The 17,764-nt window shown below is 38.7% G+C and overlaps 1 protein-coding gene across 1 annotated transcript in view; it reads left to right on the forward strand.

The window, feature by feature from the left end:
- Positions 1-17,394, forward strand: part of PHF3 (PHD finger protein 3) — a 66,929-nt gene extending 49,535 nt beyond the window's left edge. Inside the window, exons 13-16 of the mRNA XM_066604202.1 lie at positions 761-917; positions 4,295-4,384; positions 8,226-8,421; positions 9,994-17,394. Coding sequence (XP_066460299.1) covers positions 761-917; positions 4,295-4,384; positions 8,226-8,421; positions 9,994-12,062 — 2,512 coding nt within the window. The 3' untranslated portion in view covers positions 12,063-17,394. The remainder of the gene's footprint in view (positions 1-760; positions 918-4,294; positions 4,385-8,225; positions 8,422-9,993) is intronic.
- The last annotated feature ends 370 nt before the right edge of the window (positions 17,395-17,764 follow it).

The raw sequence follows: 17,764 nt of genomic DNA on the forward strand, positions 1-17,764 counted from the left end.
TAACAAAGTCACATGTACCTCAAAATAGTAGCAACGGAAACTGCAGGTCGTTCTGCAAAAAAAGCCTACAGACAACCCTACCCACAGAAAATGTAAAATTTGGTGGTTGGAAGATGGTGGCAAAAGATTTTTTTCTTTTTAAAGATGTCTTAATTTTATAATTAATTTTTGAAATATACATTTGGTAATGCTGTAATCATACCGACCCACAGAATAAAAGTTAACGTCATTTTTGCCATAAATAACACCCCTCAGAAATGGCGCAATTGTTATTTTTTAAAATTTTATCCCCACATACCAAAAACACAGATTGTACTGCAAAAAACAAGCTTTCAGATGGTTATGTCGAAGGAAGAATATGAAAGTTATTATTTTTTTGATAGTGAAGAGGGAAAAAAATGGACGTGTCTGCAAGAGGGTGAAGAAGCCTGCCATACACAACAGTAATAGGGTTACATTGACAATAAGGTTTAGCAGTGTTGGTTCACAGTGCCAAATTTGAATTTAAAAAACTTTTTCACATGTGTTTTCCTCTACATCTGTGATATGTCTTAGCAAATAAAAAATGTCAAATTACAACCATAAGCGCCACAACTAGCTTCAAAACTCTATAGCGTTTCATCCACTCCTGTGTTAAAATACGTATTGCTCTTGTTACAGAATATTCTTTGTATACCTATGTGTTGTTGATGTGCATTCCAAAAAAAACATCTTCAATGAGTAATGTTAAATGTTTTTCTTTTCTATAATAATTTTCTAGCTCTGAGTCCTTTAGTATTATGGACACCGCTGAAGATGAATCTACTTTTTTAGCCCGTTTAACCTACATTTGGAAAGGATTTCTTAACATGCCTTCTGTGGCAAAATTTATAATCAAGGCTTACCCTGTTTCTGGGTCTTTGGAGCATTTATCAGAGGTTTGGAAATCATTTTTAGCTTTTAAAATTGTCATGGTGTTTCTATTAAGTGCTCTTTATTTTAATATTCTTTACTTTTTTCTATTAATAAATTATATTTCCACCTTTAACACCAGTTTGCTAATAGAACGTGTACATAGAAAGTTATGTTTGTAAATGCATTACATTACTTAGGTTCCAGTCTGCATTACAGTCCAGGGTTGTATTAACTGTTATTAGAATTAATAATATTTATTCCACAGCGCTTAGAAAAACATCTGGCAAGTACTAGTGACTTGTCATCTGTTTTGATTGATGGGAGTCCGCCTCTCAAGACCTCCATCAATCATTGAAATAAAGGGGCAAATTTTATGTGCTATGAATCCACCTATTACTACTGTTTTATTTTGATCAAAAACCTCAGTTTTATTGTTTGGCTTATCCTAAAGATGCTCAACTCAAGTGCAGAAATCCTGGTGTAACATTTAATTTAATGACTTTTTTCATATCTATTGGTAGACTTGCCTGATGGAAAGGCAAGTAAAAGTGTGATTCAGCAACCTTGCTAAGGTGGTGTACCTGCCATCCGTAGAGTGCAGAAGTTAAATAAATGGCAAAGTGCAAGCAAGGAGACTCCCTGGTTCCATTAATCTAGCACTCTGCTCCAGAAGCTTACAGATACAATTTTTTTTGGTTAACCATAAAGGTGTCACTCCTTCAGTTAGGGATGGGATTGAAATTATTATGCCGGTCCGGACTAAGGTATTGTCATTGCATTTTCCTCCCTGCTTTCATGTTGCTTATAAAATCCTGAGGGAAGTTGATTTTTATTTTGAGGTCAGGTATATCTTGTCAGAATATGTAATCCTTACCTCAAAATGGAGGAAGACGAGTTTCTTCTCTTTCAGTGTCCTAATAGGCATAAGAACTATCACAAGAACCCCAACTAAAAAAAATCACCTAGGAAATAAATTTTAATACATAGATCATTTAGGAGCTTGACAAGAGTTATTTGTTTTTAATTAGTACTCCACATTTGTAAAAATAATAAATGATCATACAGTCAGTTCTCCTGGGTTCCTGCATGTCCATTGTCACACCTTTGTACTCTGCATCAGGTCTGTTTATAGGCTGTAGTCAATTAGAAACACTGAGGTCTGTTATTGGCTGCAGCAGGCTCTGACATCCCGTACATAGACTGACTATAACCTGTAAACACAGCATTATAGGGGAGACCAGAGCTGCCTGCCCCGGACCTAGGAGAGGTGAGTATAGGATGTACAGTAACATAACTACCATAATACTTGTTCCTATATAAGAATAACCACATCCATGTTCACCCCCTTTCCTCAGTACAATCAGTCACATCCATGGGCTCCCCTCATCAGGTACAAGCAATCACATCCACGGGCTCCCCCTCCAGCTACAATCAGCCACATCCACGGGCCTCCCTATCATTTGCATACAGAAGTTCCCTTCCCCACCAGCCAAGCGGTTCGCCTCTCCCCAAGACGTAAACAGGAGTCGTGCTTGTCAGCGGCTCATATTGCATACTTAAAGACGGCCGACACTCAGGGGAACAGGACCTCAAAACCCTGGGCAGCCCTGAGTATCCATGCATGGGGGGAATGGAGTGATAGGTAATTATGCTAAATGCAGGGTTCCTTCTATACATATGGGAGGCTGACTATGGGCAATGGTGACATGGCTGGTAGCAACTATGTCGCCAGTTGCAAATTCTTAGTCACATTGGCAACCATTTGTTGGGATGATTTTCAGGTAAGGGCTTATATTTCAAGCTCTTCTCCGAAAATCATCGCTGCAGGGGTTGCCTTCATCCCATTGTTTTTAGTGGGGTGGCAGCAGCGCCGGCCCCATTCAAAGCAATGGGATTGGCATCATGCTCCTCTGCTACAGCTGTGGCACGGGAATTCTTTCCTCCCCGCTGCAGTCCCCTCATCACTGAACACTATGACAGTCACAGTGTTCAGTGATGAGGGGGCCATCGTGGATCAGCTGCTCAAGTGAACGGGCAAAGCTTCATTCGCAAACTGTGAGGGAGAAATTTTAATGGCAAATGTCGCGGAAAAACATCTATTAGCCTCTACTTCGTTGCAAAGAAAGATGTATGTGTGTGGTGTTAATAAACTTTTAATAATGCGCTGTTTTGGATCTAGGACTTATAGTAGTTCGTACACGGAGACCCTGAGAGTATTATGGTTAAAGAATGACAAGATATTCTGGATTTCCCTATCAACAGGGACTAAAGACCGGTTTACACGGGCCGATGATCGCTCAAACGACAGTTTGAGTGACAGCTTTGAGCGATTATTTAGCATAAACTATTAAGTAGCTACTCAGCTACTTAACTACCAATTAGATGTGCAAATCAAGCATTCACTGAACGCAGTTAATAGCCCGAGGGCTTTTATCTGCGCTCAGATTTTTTGTTCTTCACGGGAAACAATGCTACAGTGCTATCAGCACTACCCGTGGAGAACTGCTGATAAGAGTGACAATTTTTAGGTTGGACTGAATTTAACGATGGACGCACATTTACATGCACGGATTATCGCTAAAACGATCGCCGATAAGCGATTGTTTTTAGCGATCATCGGCTGGTGTAAATGAGCCATAAGTAACCAAAATCACACTCTATTATAGAGGAGGGGTTTACTAGACTGATACAGGATGTACCATTCGTTTTAGTTTATTAGTCAGGTCAAAACCCATAGTGCCTTTTTCTCTATAGTAATATAGGAGTTTCTCAGATTCCAGACACTCAACTGAATTCTGGATTTTCCTTAGGTTCTAGGCTCTCAATACTAGATTGTTGGTTCATTTAGTTGCTTCAAGATTTGGTTCAATGTGTTTCTGTTGATTGCTCAACTTCATCAGGAACCTTGACAATGTCAATTCTCTACAGACTACTTAACACCAGGTTAATAGACACTGGTTGTTTATTATGCAAAAAAGCTGGTGTCAGTAGAGAAGATTATTGCATAAAGCTCCTACAAAACAAGATGGGATTGATCTGTCCCTAAACAATAGATTAGATCTTCTCCAAGTACGGTACTTTTTTACTACCTCAAAAATCAGTTTAGTAGTAACACTAGTGATAGAACAATATCTATAGCTAAACCCTATAGTGATCCTGGTAAAATAACCTAGACTAACTAGAACTAACTTTCGGACAGCCATGATCGGCAGCGAGCCACTGCGGTCATATGCAATACAGATTATTCTGGTACGCAGGGTCGCTTGCCAGGCTCACAGCTGGAATCTGCTGCGGGCCTCCCACATGTAAGGCCGGCCTCAGGGGAGATTATGGACACATTGTTACAAATATGTATCTAAATATGAATTTGATCCCTAAGAGTATACTGTTTTCTTTATAGGATCTTCCTGAAAGCATACAAGTAGGTGGCAGGATTTCTCCGCAAACTGTTTGGGACTATGTTGAAAAGATAAAGGCCTCTGGAACAAAGGTAATAAAATAAAGTGAGCTCTTCTAGGAATTGGTGTATTCCACAAACCTATGGAAATACGATTTGGCATTTAGAGGAAAAATAGAAAAATAACACGAAAGGGAAGCTATTAAAAAAAATATGCAAAAATGACCCAACATGATTTTCCGCAGGAGTCTGGTACGAACTTTCAGGTGTGGAACTTCCCATATTGTTTCTATACCCACAATGGCATACACTGAGATTTTACTAGTTAGCGCTAGATCTCTCAGCTCTGAATTAAAAGAGTACTGTTTAGAGTAGTAATACAGCAATTATTATTGATGCTGATGACTCTAAGCTCTGAGTTGCAAGATCTCACAGCTCTATCTTTTTAGGCCTGTGGGGGTATGGGAAGGGGCCACAAGATCCACATTCAAAAGTTTGAACCTAGCTCCTGCAGGGAGTGGGGTCATGTGCATATGCTGCACGAGAAATAACAGTAGTTATTTTTACATTTCTTAATAAATTTAGCACATTTTTGGCGGTATGTGTGCCAGAAAATAGATCTAAATTATAGTAAATTTATCAGTCTGTGGGTGCTTTTCCCCTCTCTCTAAACCCCAGAATTGTTAGAAATGTAAAACGGCAAAAAGTCACAAATTATTATGCAAATGTAGCGTGTGCCATAAAAAAGTTGGTGCAAAGCATTTAATAAGTATCCCCACATGTCTTTTGAACATCGAATATTGTTTTTTTTTTAAGATTGTGAGCAGTGTAAACAAAGGCTTTAACACCTTCTCCATAAGTGGCTTGCATGTATGGGTTAGGTGTCAATATATGGGATGGGCTCTGGAGCTGAGTCCACTCCATATACTGGATGTGTCAGCTGTCTTTGACAGCCTATGCCCGACCACAACTGCCAAGGTCGCAGACAACTCCATTTAGTTCTGACAGATTCATTTAAATGGCCTGACAGAGAGAGGGGCCTTCCTCTGTCACCCAAACATCCTGCACGTTACGAGATCGCGGACCACTGTTTGTTCCTTATGGCAACCTAAAAATGCTGTTGTGTGTCTATTAAAGAGATATTCTCGAGATCACATTGGTTTCTCAGTGTGTTCTCTATCTCAAATCATTAATCTTTGCAAATACACCCATATTTTTTTAAATGCACCAAACCTGAATTCTAACCCTCTATAAACATACCATCTGCACTCTGTTTACCTTTGCTTGCTTCTAGACACATCCTCCAGTAGTTCTTCATTCTGGTCGAGGATGCTCAGTACATCCACCTTCTATTCTATTTAGCATGCATGGTGAGCATGTGCAGAGCAAACACTGTCTCTGCTCTCTCGCTCCTGCATTCAATAGGATCAGAAACCTCTTCTCTGACAGAAGGTCATATGCATAGGTATAGTTCAGTTGGCCTTATCAGGGCTACAAGGGAAACATTTTGTAGAGCTCTAGTTCGCTCCCCTCTTCAGACTTTATAAAGCAAGCTCAGGGGGAGGACAGAGTTAATGTACTCCAATTAAGTCGGCTCTCACACGAACGTATTTCGAGGGTGGATTCCACTATCGCTGACCACATAGAAGATCCATGGTAAAGTGCAGGCATTTAAATGCATGTATTTTCGAATTTTCCCTTCACACTCGCGGGTACGAATTGCATATTCCGTGAGCGGAAGAAAAATCGCAGCATGCTCTACTTTTAAGTGGATTCTGCGCAGACGGTCTTAGTAAATGTCTATGAATGCACGCAATTAACATTGAGTATGAGCGGCAGAAACGTTTACAGCCTGATATTAAAATAGATAAAAAAGTCAGAATGCTGGCTGGAGGAAAGAGCTGTTTTTTCCGCACGAATGATATGCTGTGCATACGCATACATCCGCGCAGAAAACTTCACGCATGCGCAATCTTTTATGATCATTAACAATTATTTTCTACGATGGATCGCAGGTCTTCCACTGTGGATATCTGCATGTAGATCTGACCCGTTCATGTGAGCCCGGCCTAACCCTTTCAGTGCACAGACAGAGTAGTGTTACTGGAAAATATGTAGAAGTGGGAGGTGCCAGGAGGAGATGTAGGTGCTTCTGAGAAGTATTATTTCCCAGTTAGCAATGCTGATCATTTGATTGAGTAGAAGGACCACCCTGTTTGCTCAGTGAAGAAATCTTCACAAATGGCAGTACTAGAGTCTAAATACAGGACATGTGACATTCTATTTATGATGTTAGGAAGTATTGGGCTTTTGACAAAATGATAGATTGTGCAATAACCCCTTAATAGAAAGCCTGTGGCAATACAATTTACTGCATTATTTCAGTATTGCAGTATTTTGTATAATACAATACACCGTAATACTTCTGTATTGCAATATATTGTAAAAGCAATCAAGCGATTGCTAGGTCAAGTCTGCTAGGAGGACTTAAAGGGGTTGTCTCGCGAAAGCAAGTGGGGTTAAGTACTTCTGTATGGCCATATTAATGCACTTTGTAATATACATCGTGCATTAAATATGAGCCATACAGAAGTTATTCACTTACCTGCTCCGTTGCTGGCATCCCCGTCTCCATGGCTCCGTCTAATTTCGGTGTCTTCTTGCTTTTTTAGACGCGCTTGCGCAGATGGGTCTTCTCCCTTCGGCTCGGCAGCAGTGGCGTTTTGGCTCCGCCCCTTGTACGCGGCATCACGTAGCTCCGCCCCCGTCACATGTGCCGATTCCAGCCTCCTGATTGGCTGGAATCGGCACATGTGACGGGGGCGGAGCTACGCGATGACGCGCACAAGGGGCGGAGCCAAAATGCCGCTACTGCCGAGCCGAAGGGAGAAGACCCATCTGCGCAAGCGCGTCTAGAAAAGCAAGAAGACACCGAAATTAGACGGAGTCATGGAGACGGGGACGCCAGCAACGGAGCAGGTAAGTGAATAACATCTGTATGGCTCATATTTAATGCACAATGTATATTACAAAGTGCATTAATATGGCCATACAGAAGTACTTAACCCCACTTGCTTTCGCGAGACAACCCCTTTAATAAAAAATTAAAAATAAGTTTGTTTTTTAAAAAATCATTTTAACTATCAAAAACAAAAAATATATACAAAAATATTAAAAGTTAAAAAAATTTGTGTCACTGCATCTGAAAAAAAAAAAAGATTAATTAAAATAATGAGCTATGCTGATCACAGCTGTTGTAGGCAGGTGTCAGCTGTCAAAGAAAGCCGGCACCTGCTATGTAAAGAGCAAGATTGGCTCCCAATTCCACTCTATACAAACCCTGCACCCAGAGAGTGTACATATATGCCCTTTTGGTTTAACAGGTTAATCTCTGTATTAACGCAATCAATTTAGCATGTTTTCCTTGTATAATGGATAAACATAGTGATCAGTGAATATGTCAAGAAGTGATTGAACTCCTGCTGATTCTTTCTTCGTAAATGAGCCACAGACTAGTACTTGAGGATGGATTTTATGAAAGGAAATCCCTGAATGGCTTTTACTGCACAAGTAGCTATTCCCCATCTGGAGAGACATGTATTGCTTTAATTGGTTACATGCAAGGAAGGAAGGGAGATAAAAGCAATGCTCAATCACTTGGAACTGCACAGAACATGGTTCTCCCAGTAAATGTGCTGTAATGCTGACCACCGCGCTCGCAATGCGTGCTGCTGGAAGTGAACACCTAATCTACCTGACTCTCATCTTGAAATTTTCTGAGCAGTAAATTTGATCAGTTAAATAAGCACAAAAACACCAGGCCAATAAAATGTAATATGATGTACTGTTATCGTTTAGATGGTGTCTTTTGTAGGTCTGGCAGGAAATTTACCTTTGTACTCATAACTATTATTTACTATCATTTTATCTTTAGGAAACCTGCGTAATACGGTTTACTCCAGAGACAGAAGAAGATCAAATATCTTACACACTGCTATATTCTTACTTCAGCAGCAGAAAGCGTTACGGTGTAGTTGCAAACAACATGAGGCAGGTGAAAGACATGTATCTCATTCCCCTGGGTGCCTCCGAAAAAATTCCACATTTCTTTGTACCTTTTGATGGTCCTGGTAAGTTTTAAGCACTTTAAGCAATCTTACTCTTTAACACTCGATTTCTAAATGTTAAAGAATTTCTACACTATTTTGCAAAAAAAAAGAAGATTAATCTATTTTATTAAAAGTTTGGAAGCATTTATGTATTGCATCGAAAATGCAATATAATACAAAATATTTACAGGATATCCTGGATGGTTCATACAAGAGTAGGAATTGAAAAAGCCTTACAACTAGCTACATATAGTTTGGAATAATTTTAACCTTTTCCTTGTCACACATTTTCCATTTACCATGATCCTTAGCATTTTTTTTTAGCAACAACATTGTGTGCTGTTTTTTATACTTGAGCTGCTTGATGTTAAATCCTCATCACTTTATCCTTATTAAGTAACTAGCTTTGCATTATTAATGAATTATCAGTTATAGACTTATTTATTATGCAAGTCTCACCTAAGAAAACTGAAGAGATTGTGTCCAAATCTCTGTCTGACATGTTCTAGATAGTGAGACAGTATTATTGGGAGTCTACGCTTTTAGAGCTCCACCTGACATGAAAATGAATAGGGCGCACTTGGCTTCATTCAGAAGTAAAGGCACTAGACCATTAATTATAATGGATAATGGGACGTGATGCTTGGACGAGTTACACATCTCCATACTTCCATGAGTTCACAGAGATGTCCATGCTTGGACCATCACATCTGTTTGACAAAGGATGTCAAAGGATAGGAATATGATTACAAATTCAGGCTGTTAGTAAATATTTTATTTGATATTATCCTGATAATGAAATACCGTATATACCGGCGTATAAGGCGACGGGCGTATAAGACGACCCCCCAACTGTCACCTTATACGCCGGTATTCAGTGGAGAAAAAAAAATAAATTTTATTACTCACCTCCCACGGCGTTCTGTCGCGCTCCGGCAGGATGTCGCTCGCTCCGGCAGGCTGTCGCTCGCTCCTCGTCCCCGCCGCAGCATAGCTTTCTGAATGTGGGGCTTGAAATCCCCGCTTCCAGAAAGCTAATACACACGCCGGCAGCCATGACATCATTGAATGGCTGTGATTGGCTAAAGCACACGTGGCTTCAGCCAATCACACTATTCAATGACATCATTGAATGGGTGTGATTGCTAACACGTGCGCCTTCAGCCAATCACAGCCATTCAATGATGTCATTGAATAGTGTGATTGGCTGAAGCCACGTGTGCTTTAGCCAATCACAGCCATTCAATGCTGTCATGGCTGCCGGCGTGTGTATTAGCTTTCTGGAAGCGGGGATTTCAAGCCCCGCATTCAGAAAGCTATGCTGCGGCGGGGACGAGGAGCGAGCGACAGCCTGCCGGAGCGAGCGACATCCTGCCGGAGCGCGACAGAACGCCGTGGGAGGTGAGTAATAAAATTTTTTTTTTTTACACTTTTTTTTTTTTGTATTACCGGCGCATAAGACGACCCCCGACTGCAGAGCAGATTTTTCGGGGTTCAAAAGTCGTCTTATACGCCGGTATATACGGTATGTTATTTTTATTCTTACAATAAATGACTTCTTACTAGATGTATATATGTTTATTTTGTCTACAGGCCTAGAAGCACGTCGACCAAATTTACTTCTGGCTCTGATAATTCGCCAAAAAGTGAAACGACAACACAGTACAAGCGTTGATGATGAGCATGTAGGCTCCTTAATTAATATTCCAGAGAAGAAGAGTAGAGTTGACCTTGATGATGAAGATGATGAAGAGGACGATGAAAATGATTTTTTTAATTCTTTCACTACCGTATTGCATAAAAATAGAAACAGAGCACAGCCTTCAGAAACTGAGGAACCACAGGCAGCAGTTGAACCTGTACCAGAGGCTGTTAAACGGGAACCTCCAAAGCCACTACGTTTTCTACCAGGTGTATTAGTTGGATGGGAAAATCCACAATCTACCTTAGACTTGGCTAACAAACCTTTACCTGTTGATGATATATTACAGTCTCTTTTAGGTACGACAGAAAATGCATTTGAATGTAAACCGTCAAGTATAGCAAATAATGATAAGCCATTAAAAGAAGAAAAAAAACAAGTAATTGATGAATCAGTCACATCTGAAAAATCAATAGTCACATCTGAAAAATCAATAACTACAGAAATGAACACAACATCTAATACAATAGAAGAAACAAAGGATAATCAAACTCCAATAACTACTTTATCAGGATCATCATTAGGGCTTTCCCTAAAAGATAAACCTCCTGATGTTTCCACTGAAGCATTTTTAAGTACAATGAATATTCTGGGTGAAGAAACTGTAGATAAGAGTCTCTTAGCAGAACAAGATGATGATATACATAATACTGTATCAAATTCAAATATGTCTTCAATTCCAATGATAAAAAGTAATAGTGATGATAACAATGTAGCATCTATGGATGTTAGTTCAAGTCCTGTGAAATCTCCAAAGTTGATACATAGCAAAAGAGATCCTAGACAAGCAGCTGGCAGAGGCCATCATATTAATTCTTCAGATACAAAGGATTCTGAATCAAATTCACACCAGAATAAGGAATCCACCGAGAGTACAACCCAAGAAACGAAAGATAAGACAGAGAAACATACTCCTGAAGAAACTGATGTACCTTCACCTAAGAATAGACCAAAAACCAGTCCGTCGACTTCTTCCACAGATATTGAACCTGATCTAGCTGAAGAATCAAATACTGAAAAGCAATTTCCTCCAGATCTACTTATAGATGACACAGATCCTCTCCAGCAGTTTAGACGAGCTTTGGCTGCAAACAAAGTCCAGACACTAGCATCAAATCCACCTACATTTTCAGCAAACTTTTCTCCATTAAGGTTACAACAACCATCATTTTTACCTTTAAAGACTAACCCTCCAGCTTTTCCATTCCAGCATACTCCTGGCTTTCCTTTGCAGGGTAATCCTATATTTCCTTATGCTCCTCATATACCACCTCTCTTACCTACACCATTAGGAATGGGTTTTCCAAGACCAGCTAGATTTCCATCGGCAGAAACTGGTATCCATAATCCATTAGTTGCCTGGCACCAAACACTTCAGTTAGCTAGACAGCCTCCTCAATTTTTTGGACATGTTACTACTGGACCCCTTTTGAACACTGAACAAGTCAGGTTTCAAGCACCAGAAAAGCTGTATCACAAAGATCACAGAGCTTCAGAAAGACGTCATAGTGATCCCTGGGACAAGCAAGATCGTATATCTGACAGAAGTTCTAGTCGAGGCAGTAGAAGTGAACATAGACAGCGATTTTATAGTGAGTCACATCACTCAAGAGATAAGAAGCATGATAAGGAATCTGGGAGTGATAAGCATGGAGATAGAGACTCTGAAAGAAGCAGACGTAGGGACCGAGACAAAGAGAGAAGTCATGACAAAGATCGAAAAAGCCGGGATGAGTCACATAGGGATAAAGAAAGATCTCGGCCTTCTCATAGTGACAAGTCTTCTGATAGCAGAACAAGTAAAGAAGGGAGAAATGATAAATCTAAAAGTGAGGACCGTTCTCATGATAAAGAAAAAGGTAGGGACAGAAATAAAGATCGAGAAGAGGAAAAAGACAGAGATCGGAATCACAAAGACAGAAGTAGGGACCACAGCGATAAAACTAAAAGTAAACGATAAAACCAACAGCATGAGATTTTTTTTTATCGTTTACTTGGATGTGCCATCATTTTCTATTAATTGTCAGTGTTTTTTCAGACACAAACTGTTGTAAGCCTGATTGCCCATTATACACTCAAAAAAAGAAAAGTAAGCCCCTAGAAGGAGTTGCTCTTTTACTGTTAAACTCGGCATGCAGTTACATGTCAGGCAGATGTGCAAATGATTAGAGATGTGACATGATTAGATGAACGGTCTTGCCACCTGAGGCTCTTTACAGTGGTTCTACCCATGGCCAATAAGAAGGCTCTCAGAGGCTCCTTGTGTGCAGTGAACCTTTTTCCGTTTGTGTAGAGCTTGTTGACCACTAGACGTACCTCCACAATGCAATCAAAGAAATTTCACTCAGTTAACAGAATTTGAAAGGGGGCACATTATTGGAATGGGAGAAGCTGGATGGTCATATCAATGAATGGCCCGTCACTTTGGATTACTCTTACCAGACTTTTAGGAGATATTGGCACTGGTGGATGCGTCTGTTCATCTGACAGATATGAGCAGCTCCAACTGTTTTATTGTTCGCCATCCAGAGACAGGTAGCACCATCATTACAGGCCCTATGCCTGATGGAACCACACGAAGGTATCATAGGAACGCCTCAATAACACTGTCACAAGTTTGTGACCAGCTCGGCCGCCAGATTTATTGTCAATAGAACATGTATGGAGCCATCTGTGACGCCAACTTTGGCAGCCTATAAGTTTGCATGATCTAGAGGCTCAGTTAAAACAAAAGTGGACCGATATGCCATGGGATACCAAACAGAACCTGTATGCCTCCATGCTCGCCTGTATGCAATTTTGCATCCAAGCTAGAGGCCCTACAGGGTACTAAAGACTACCTTCAAGTGTTCAATCTTCTGCAATAAATGATCCTTTTTCTCTGATATTGTAATCACTTACCTATATCAACGTTACAATCACATAAAGTTTCATTTGATTCCGACAACTCCTTCTAGGTGCTTGACAATGAGTGTATGTTTTATATTCAGTTCTCACTAATCCTAAACTTATTTAGCAAATCTTTTACACAAATGGAAATGTAATGTCTAATATATTTCTTTCTAAATATGCTGACAGGTAATATTTAGTTGGAAATTTTGTGTAGAATAAAGCAGATTATTTTCACGCTAAGGTATTAACATTTTGAAAGAAAATTCTTTACACAAAATGTTTTTAATTGCACTGTTTTTAAAACCATAAAATCTTGAAGCTCTACAGATTCCTACTTGGAGATTTAGATAACTATTTGGTGCTGTAGAAAACAACAAAAAAACTTTTGACAAAATAAATAAGTCTCTATATATTACTTATTATGGTCAGCATATCAGAGTTAATTATATTATGGATTATTGAGTCAAAGCCGTTCGGTTACTATAGCTTTGAAATGCACTTGCCATAGGGGTATATAGGCTAATCTTTCAAGCTTCAATTTCTTAGTAAGTTAAATTTTTGTTTGTGCTTTAAATACTTGAAAATTAAGCTTGTAAATTCTTGTGTTTTGCTATTTTTTATACTGTAAAATGTAAATATTTTAAGGAATATTTTGATTTTAAAGATAAAAGAACTAACATATTTTGTCTCATTCCACTGTATGTAATGTGTTTAATTCCTGTTCTATGAAAGTAAAGGTTTTAGTAATATTTCTTGCATTTGCTTTACATGTTTCCTTTTTATTATAGTGCCTTTTTCATATGTAAAGTATACATTTCTAGGTATTGTGTCCTTTTTACTACATTTATACCAACCCTTTTCTCCTTAACAAATTGCTCCTCTTTGTGATAATGTTTGCTTTAGGAAGATAATGTTAAAGGAAATGTGTCATCCGGATATGACTTTTTTTTTTTTATAAATCACATTTTTGTGTTAAACATTTTTTAAGAATTTTAAGTGATTTTTTTTTTTTTTAATTTTCAGTTACAATCTGTATTTTTTCTTTAATCCTAAAATCTTGCATTTTTCACACTGATCACAGAGCCTAATACTAGTCTGCCGCCTCCTGATCTTTAGAGAAAACTTTACAGCAGTCATCTTCGCAAGCATGATGACACAGGATCCACCATTTCCAATAGGTGATCAGCTGTGACTATCTACTCCCCTCCCTGCACAATGACCTCTGTACTGGTCACACAGCATGTCTAGAAGAGTCTCCCATATGAGTCAATAGGTCACCTCTTGTCCATTGTGTTTCCATGAAGTTGCTGTGAAGCATGTCTCTAAATGCTGTTAAATCTAGGTCAGGCAAGATGGCAGTCCTCATAGTCATATATAGAGAACAGAAAAAAAATTCTGCAGTCAGAAAATTAAAACAAATTAGAAAAATGTAATGCTTTTCTCTATCTGGTTTAATTAAATATAATCCTTAGGTGATATAGTCCCTTGAAAGACTTATTCTTGATATTTTTTATCTTGCATACTTACAGCATCCGAATATATTTTTTGTAGTTGTTATTTTTTAAACCGTATATCCACATCAGTATTTTGGTGTTTAATGCAAAGGTGCAATTGACACTGACACTTTGAATACATTATTGCAGAACTAGCACTTCTATGCATAAATAGATGGGGTTATCTTTGGTATTATTTAGAATGGTAAACTACTAAGTCACTTCTGAAAATAGTTCTTCCAGTGTTTCAGGCCCTCTTTTATATTTTACAAAACACTTAAAGTACCTTCAATTCCACTTCTGAGCACTCCTGCGCCGTCATTCATTTTCGGCTCCTTCGGGCAGCTGAAAACGGGCCTCTATATAGCGCTTGGCTATATGGGGCCATATTCAGCTGCTCGAAGAAGCTGAAAATGAATGACGGCGCAGGAGTGCTCTGAAGTGGAATTGCAGGTACTCTTTAAAAACATACTGCTATTTCTCCTATGGATAGAATCATTTGCATTGTGAACCACATTAGGGACAGAGACTGATGTAAATTATTATAATTTGCGTACAACACTGTTGATATTAAATACATTGAAAGAGAGACCTTACATCATTTTAATGTCTTAACCAATCAGGTTAGCTTTCTGTTCATCAGCATTGAGTCAAGCAGGCAGTCATTTTCTTCTCCACTTTCTACTGTGAGAGGGAGGAGGAGCTGTAATTTGAGCTTGTAAACTTGTGGAAACAGTAACTGGGCTCCAGCTCCACTATATCTGTAACATGGCAGTCACTAATAACTTCCTGTTACTAAATTAGAAAGGAAAGGTGGGCAGCACAAATATTTATGCTTTTTAGGGGAAAGAACAAAACATCAGTATTGTACACTATTTTTTAATTGAGGTATACTAAATTATGTTGTTTGCAGGAGAAAGTTTATTTCTTTAAATCATCTCCTTTAACATCAGGGCTGCCTAATTGACTAGCAACTTCTGGGAAACCAGATACACCAGTCATTATTAAATTGCAGTGTCTGAAGAGTGCTGCCCATTATATTGACCCCACAACCATACATTACATCTGCAAATGAATCCTAGAAGTAAGAAGGGATAGAAGGTTATACATTGAAAAGAACCCTGGCTACCTGAAAGTAAGTGGTTCAAATTAGTTGATTTAATACTTTTGTACTTTTTTACTTTGTGTTATTTTTATGTAAAACTGGGGCTACACTTGATGTTTGGTAAGCAAAGTTTTCAAGATCCTTTCAATACGCGTCAGTCTAGCCATGCATTGCTGCATTTTACTAAGAAGTTATATTTTAATGGAATAATGTTTTCTTACCAGTGAATAAATGTTCTCCAGCATAGGAGGTCCGCTAAAAAACCCTACTGTTACAATAAAGATTTGTCTCTGAAAAAACACAAAATGGTACTATACATCAATGCATACTTTAATGATAGCATCAGGTTGCCCATGATCCTGTCACAGGTTATCTTTTCATGAACCACTTTTTTTAAGTACTAACTGTTCCATTACAGGAACAACACAGAAAACCTGCTGTTTAGGAGATGCGCATATCGAGTTGTTCAGCCATTTTGAATTTGGTCAAAGTCATTCAGATCCTTATGCTTTCCCATTTTCCCTTGTTTTAACACATCACATTTGGATCAGTGGGAGTCAAGTTCCTACTGCTCCTGAAAATGAAGAGATAGAATTCCCTTCTGCATTTCTCCTGTCGAGTGGCTTTCCCAACCATCTGCTGTTCAGGAAAGTAGCTCAGATTTCATGATGTTGTGTTGTAATTGCCTGCTCAGCAATGGGGATCAATGGGTGGCCTGACAGTCAGGCCACTGAGATCAGCTGATCCCAGAGATATGAAACACTCCATTAATGAAAAACTGCAACGGTATAAAGACAGTTAAACATTAATCAACTTTTCATTTTGATAAATTATGTATGTAAACTATAAATGGTGTTCAAAATTGTAGCTATGTTTTAATATGTGTATATAAATACGTTTTCAACTGTGTTGTGACATTTAGTTCTGAATCTATACACTTTCCTTAGTGACCAGGAGAATTTCAAGCTCTCCATAATAGATGGGGTTCAGAAAACGTAGACTATAGCTTCTGGCAAGCTGTCAGAATACCTGCCTATAGCCTCCATCATATATGTTTTAATGCTTTTGAAACAAGTTCAAAACAATTCATTGCTTTTTCTTCTTTCTCATCCATTGTGATAAAGCTATCAAACAACTCCTATCTAAGCTTTCTTGAACTTGGTTTATGTGATATGGGATATTACGATTGCATGTTATCGCAATCATGTTTTCATTAAATGAATTTAACCTTTAATGAAATGTCATATTCGCTTTGCATAATTTATTATGTCAGATAGTAAGCACAATACGTACCCACTCTCAACTATGTGACAGTATGTGAAAAATTGCATTCATTTCCCAGTTACCAACTTATAGTCACAACAGTTAAATACTGCTCTTGGTCAAAGTATTATATAGAGTACGGAGCAAAGCTAGAAACTGCTTTACTTCATTTTCAGTCAAACTGATAGTATTATTGAGCATTGTAGTACTTATTGCTTAACATCCAGCAAAGCATGAAAGCTGCCTTCACTGGTTCACCAATTGCCTTTAACTGAGAATTTCCCCCATCAGTACCAGCATGCCTTTTCTCCAATTGTAATACATTATGTCAGAGGAAAGTCACAAAGTCAAGCCCTTTATGTCATCAGATATGTAATATATGACAGGACACTGCCTCCAAGTCTGTCCCTGGGTTGGAATAATGATATAACCACAAATCTGTTTTGTGTTTTAATCTTTTGTAAAATATATATGTATTTTTATGTATAAATTGTTACAAATGTATGTTTTGACTGGAAATTAAAGTGTACCTAACTTTTCAGATTTTTCAGAATAAGCTGCTGTGTTGCACATAAGAAATAACACTATTTCTGGTGATTACATGACCTGTATCCTGCTTACCCTCCATTTTCCCCCTCTGCATGCTGTATATCTGATTCTCGGTTGTGTCAATCCTGGTGGGAGGAGTCTTAGCTCTTATGATGTTTTTTCCATAGAGTGTGTAGAGAGAACTGCAGATTCTGCACTGCCCACACAGAGAGGCATAACAGCATCATGTAGGACAATGTATAGCAGTAGTGAGCAGTGTAGATGAGAATAAAATGCAGTAAAAACCTCATCATTAGAACTAAATGCATGTCTGTGAGTGTCTCTTCCTCCTCCTCCATTCTGTCTACTCTCAGACTTCAT

The sequence above is a fragment of the Eleutherodactylus coqui genome, chromosome 1 (assembly GCF_035609145.1).
Source record: "Eleutherodactylus coqui strain aEleCoq1 chromosome 1, aEleCoq1.hap1, whole genome shotgun sequence".
Classification (NCBI taxonomy): domain Eukaryota; kingdom Metazoa; phylum Chordata; class Amphibia; order Anura; family Eleutherodactylidae; genus Eleutherodactylus; species Eleutherodactylus coqui.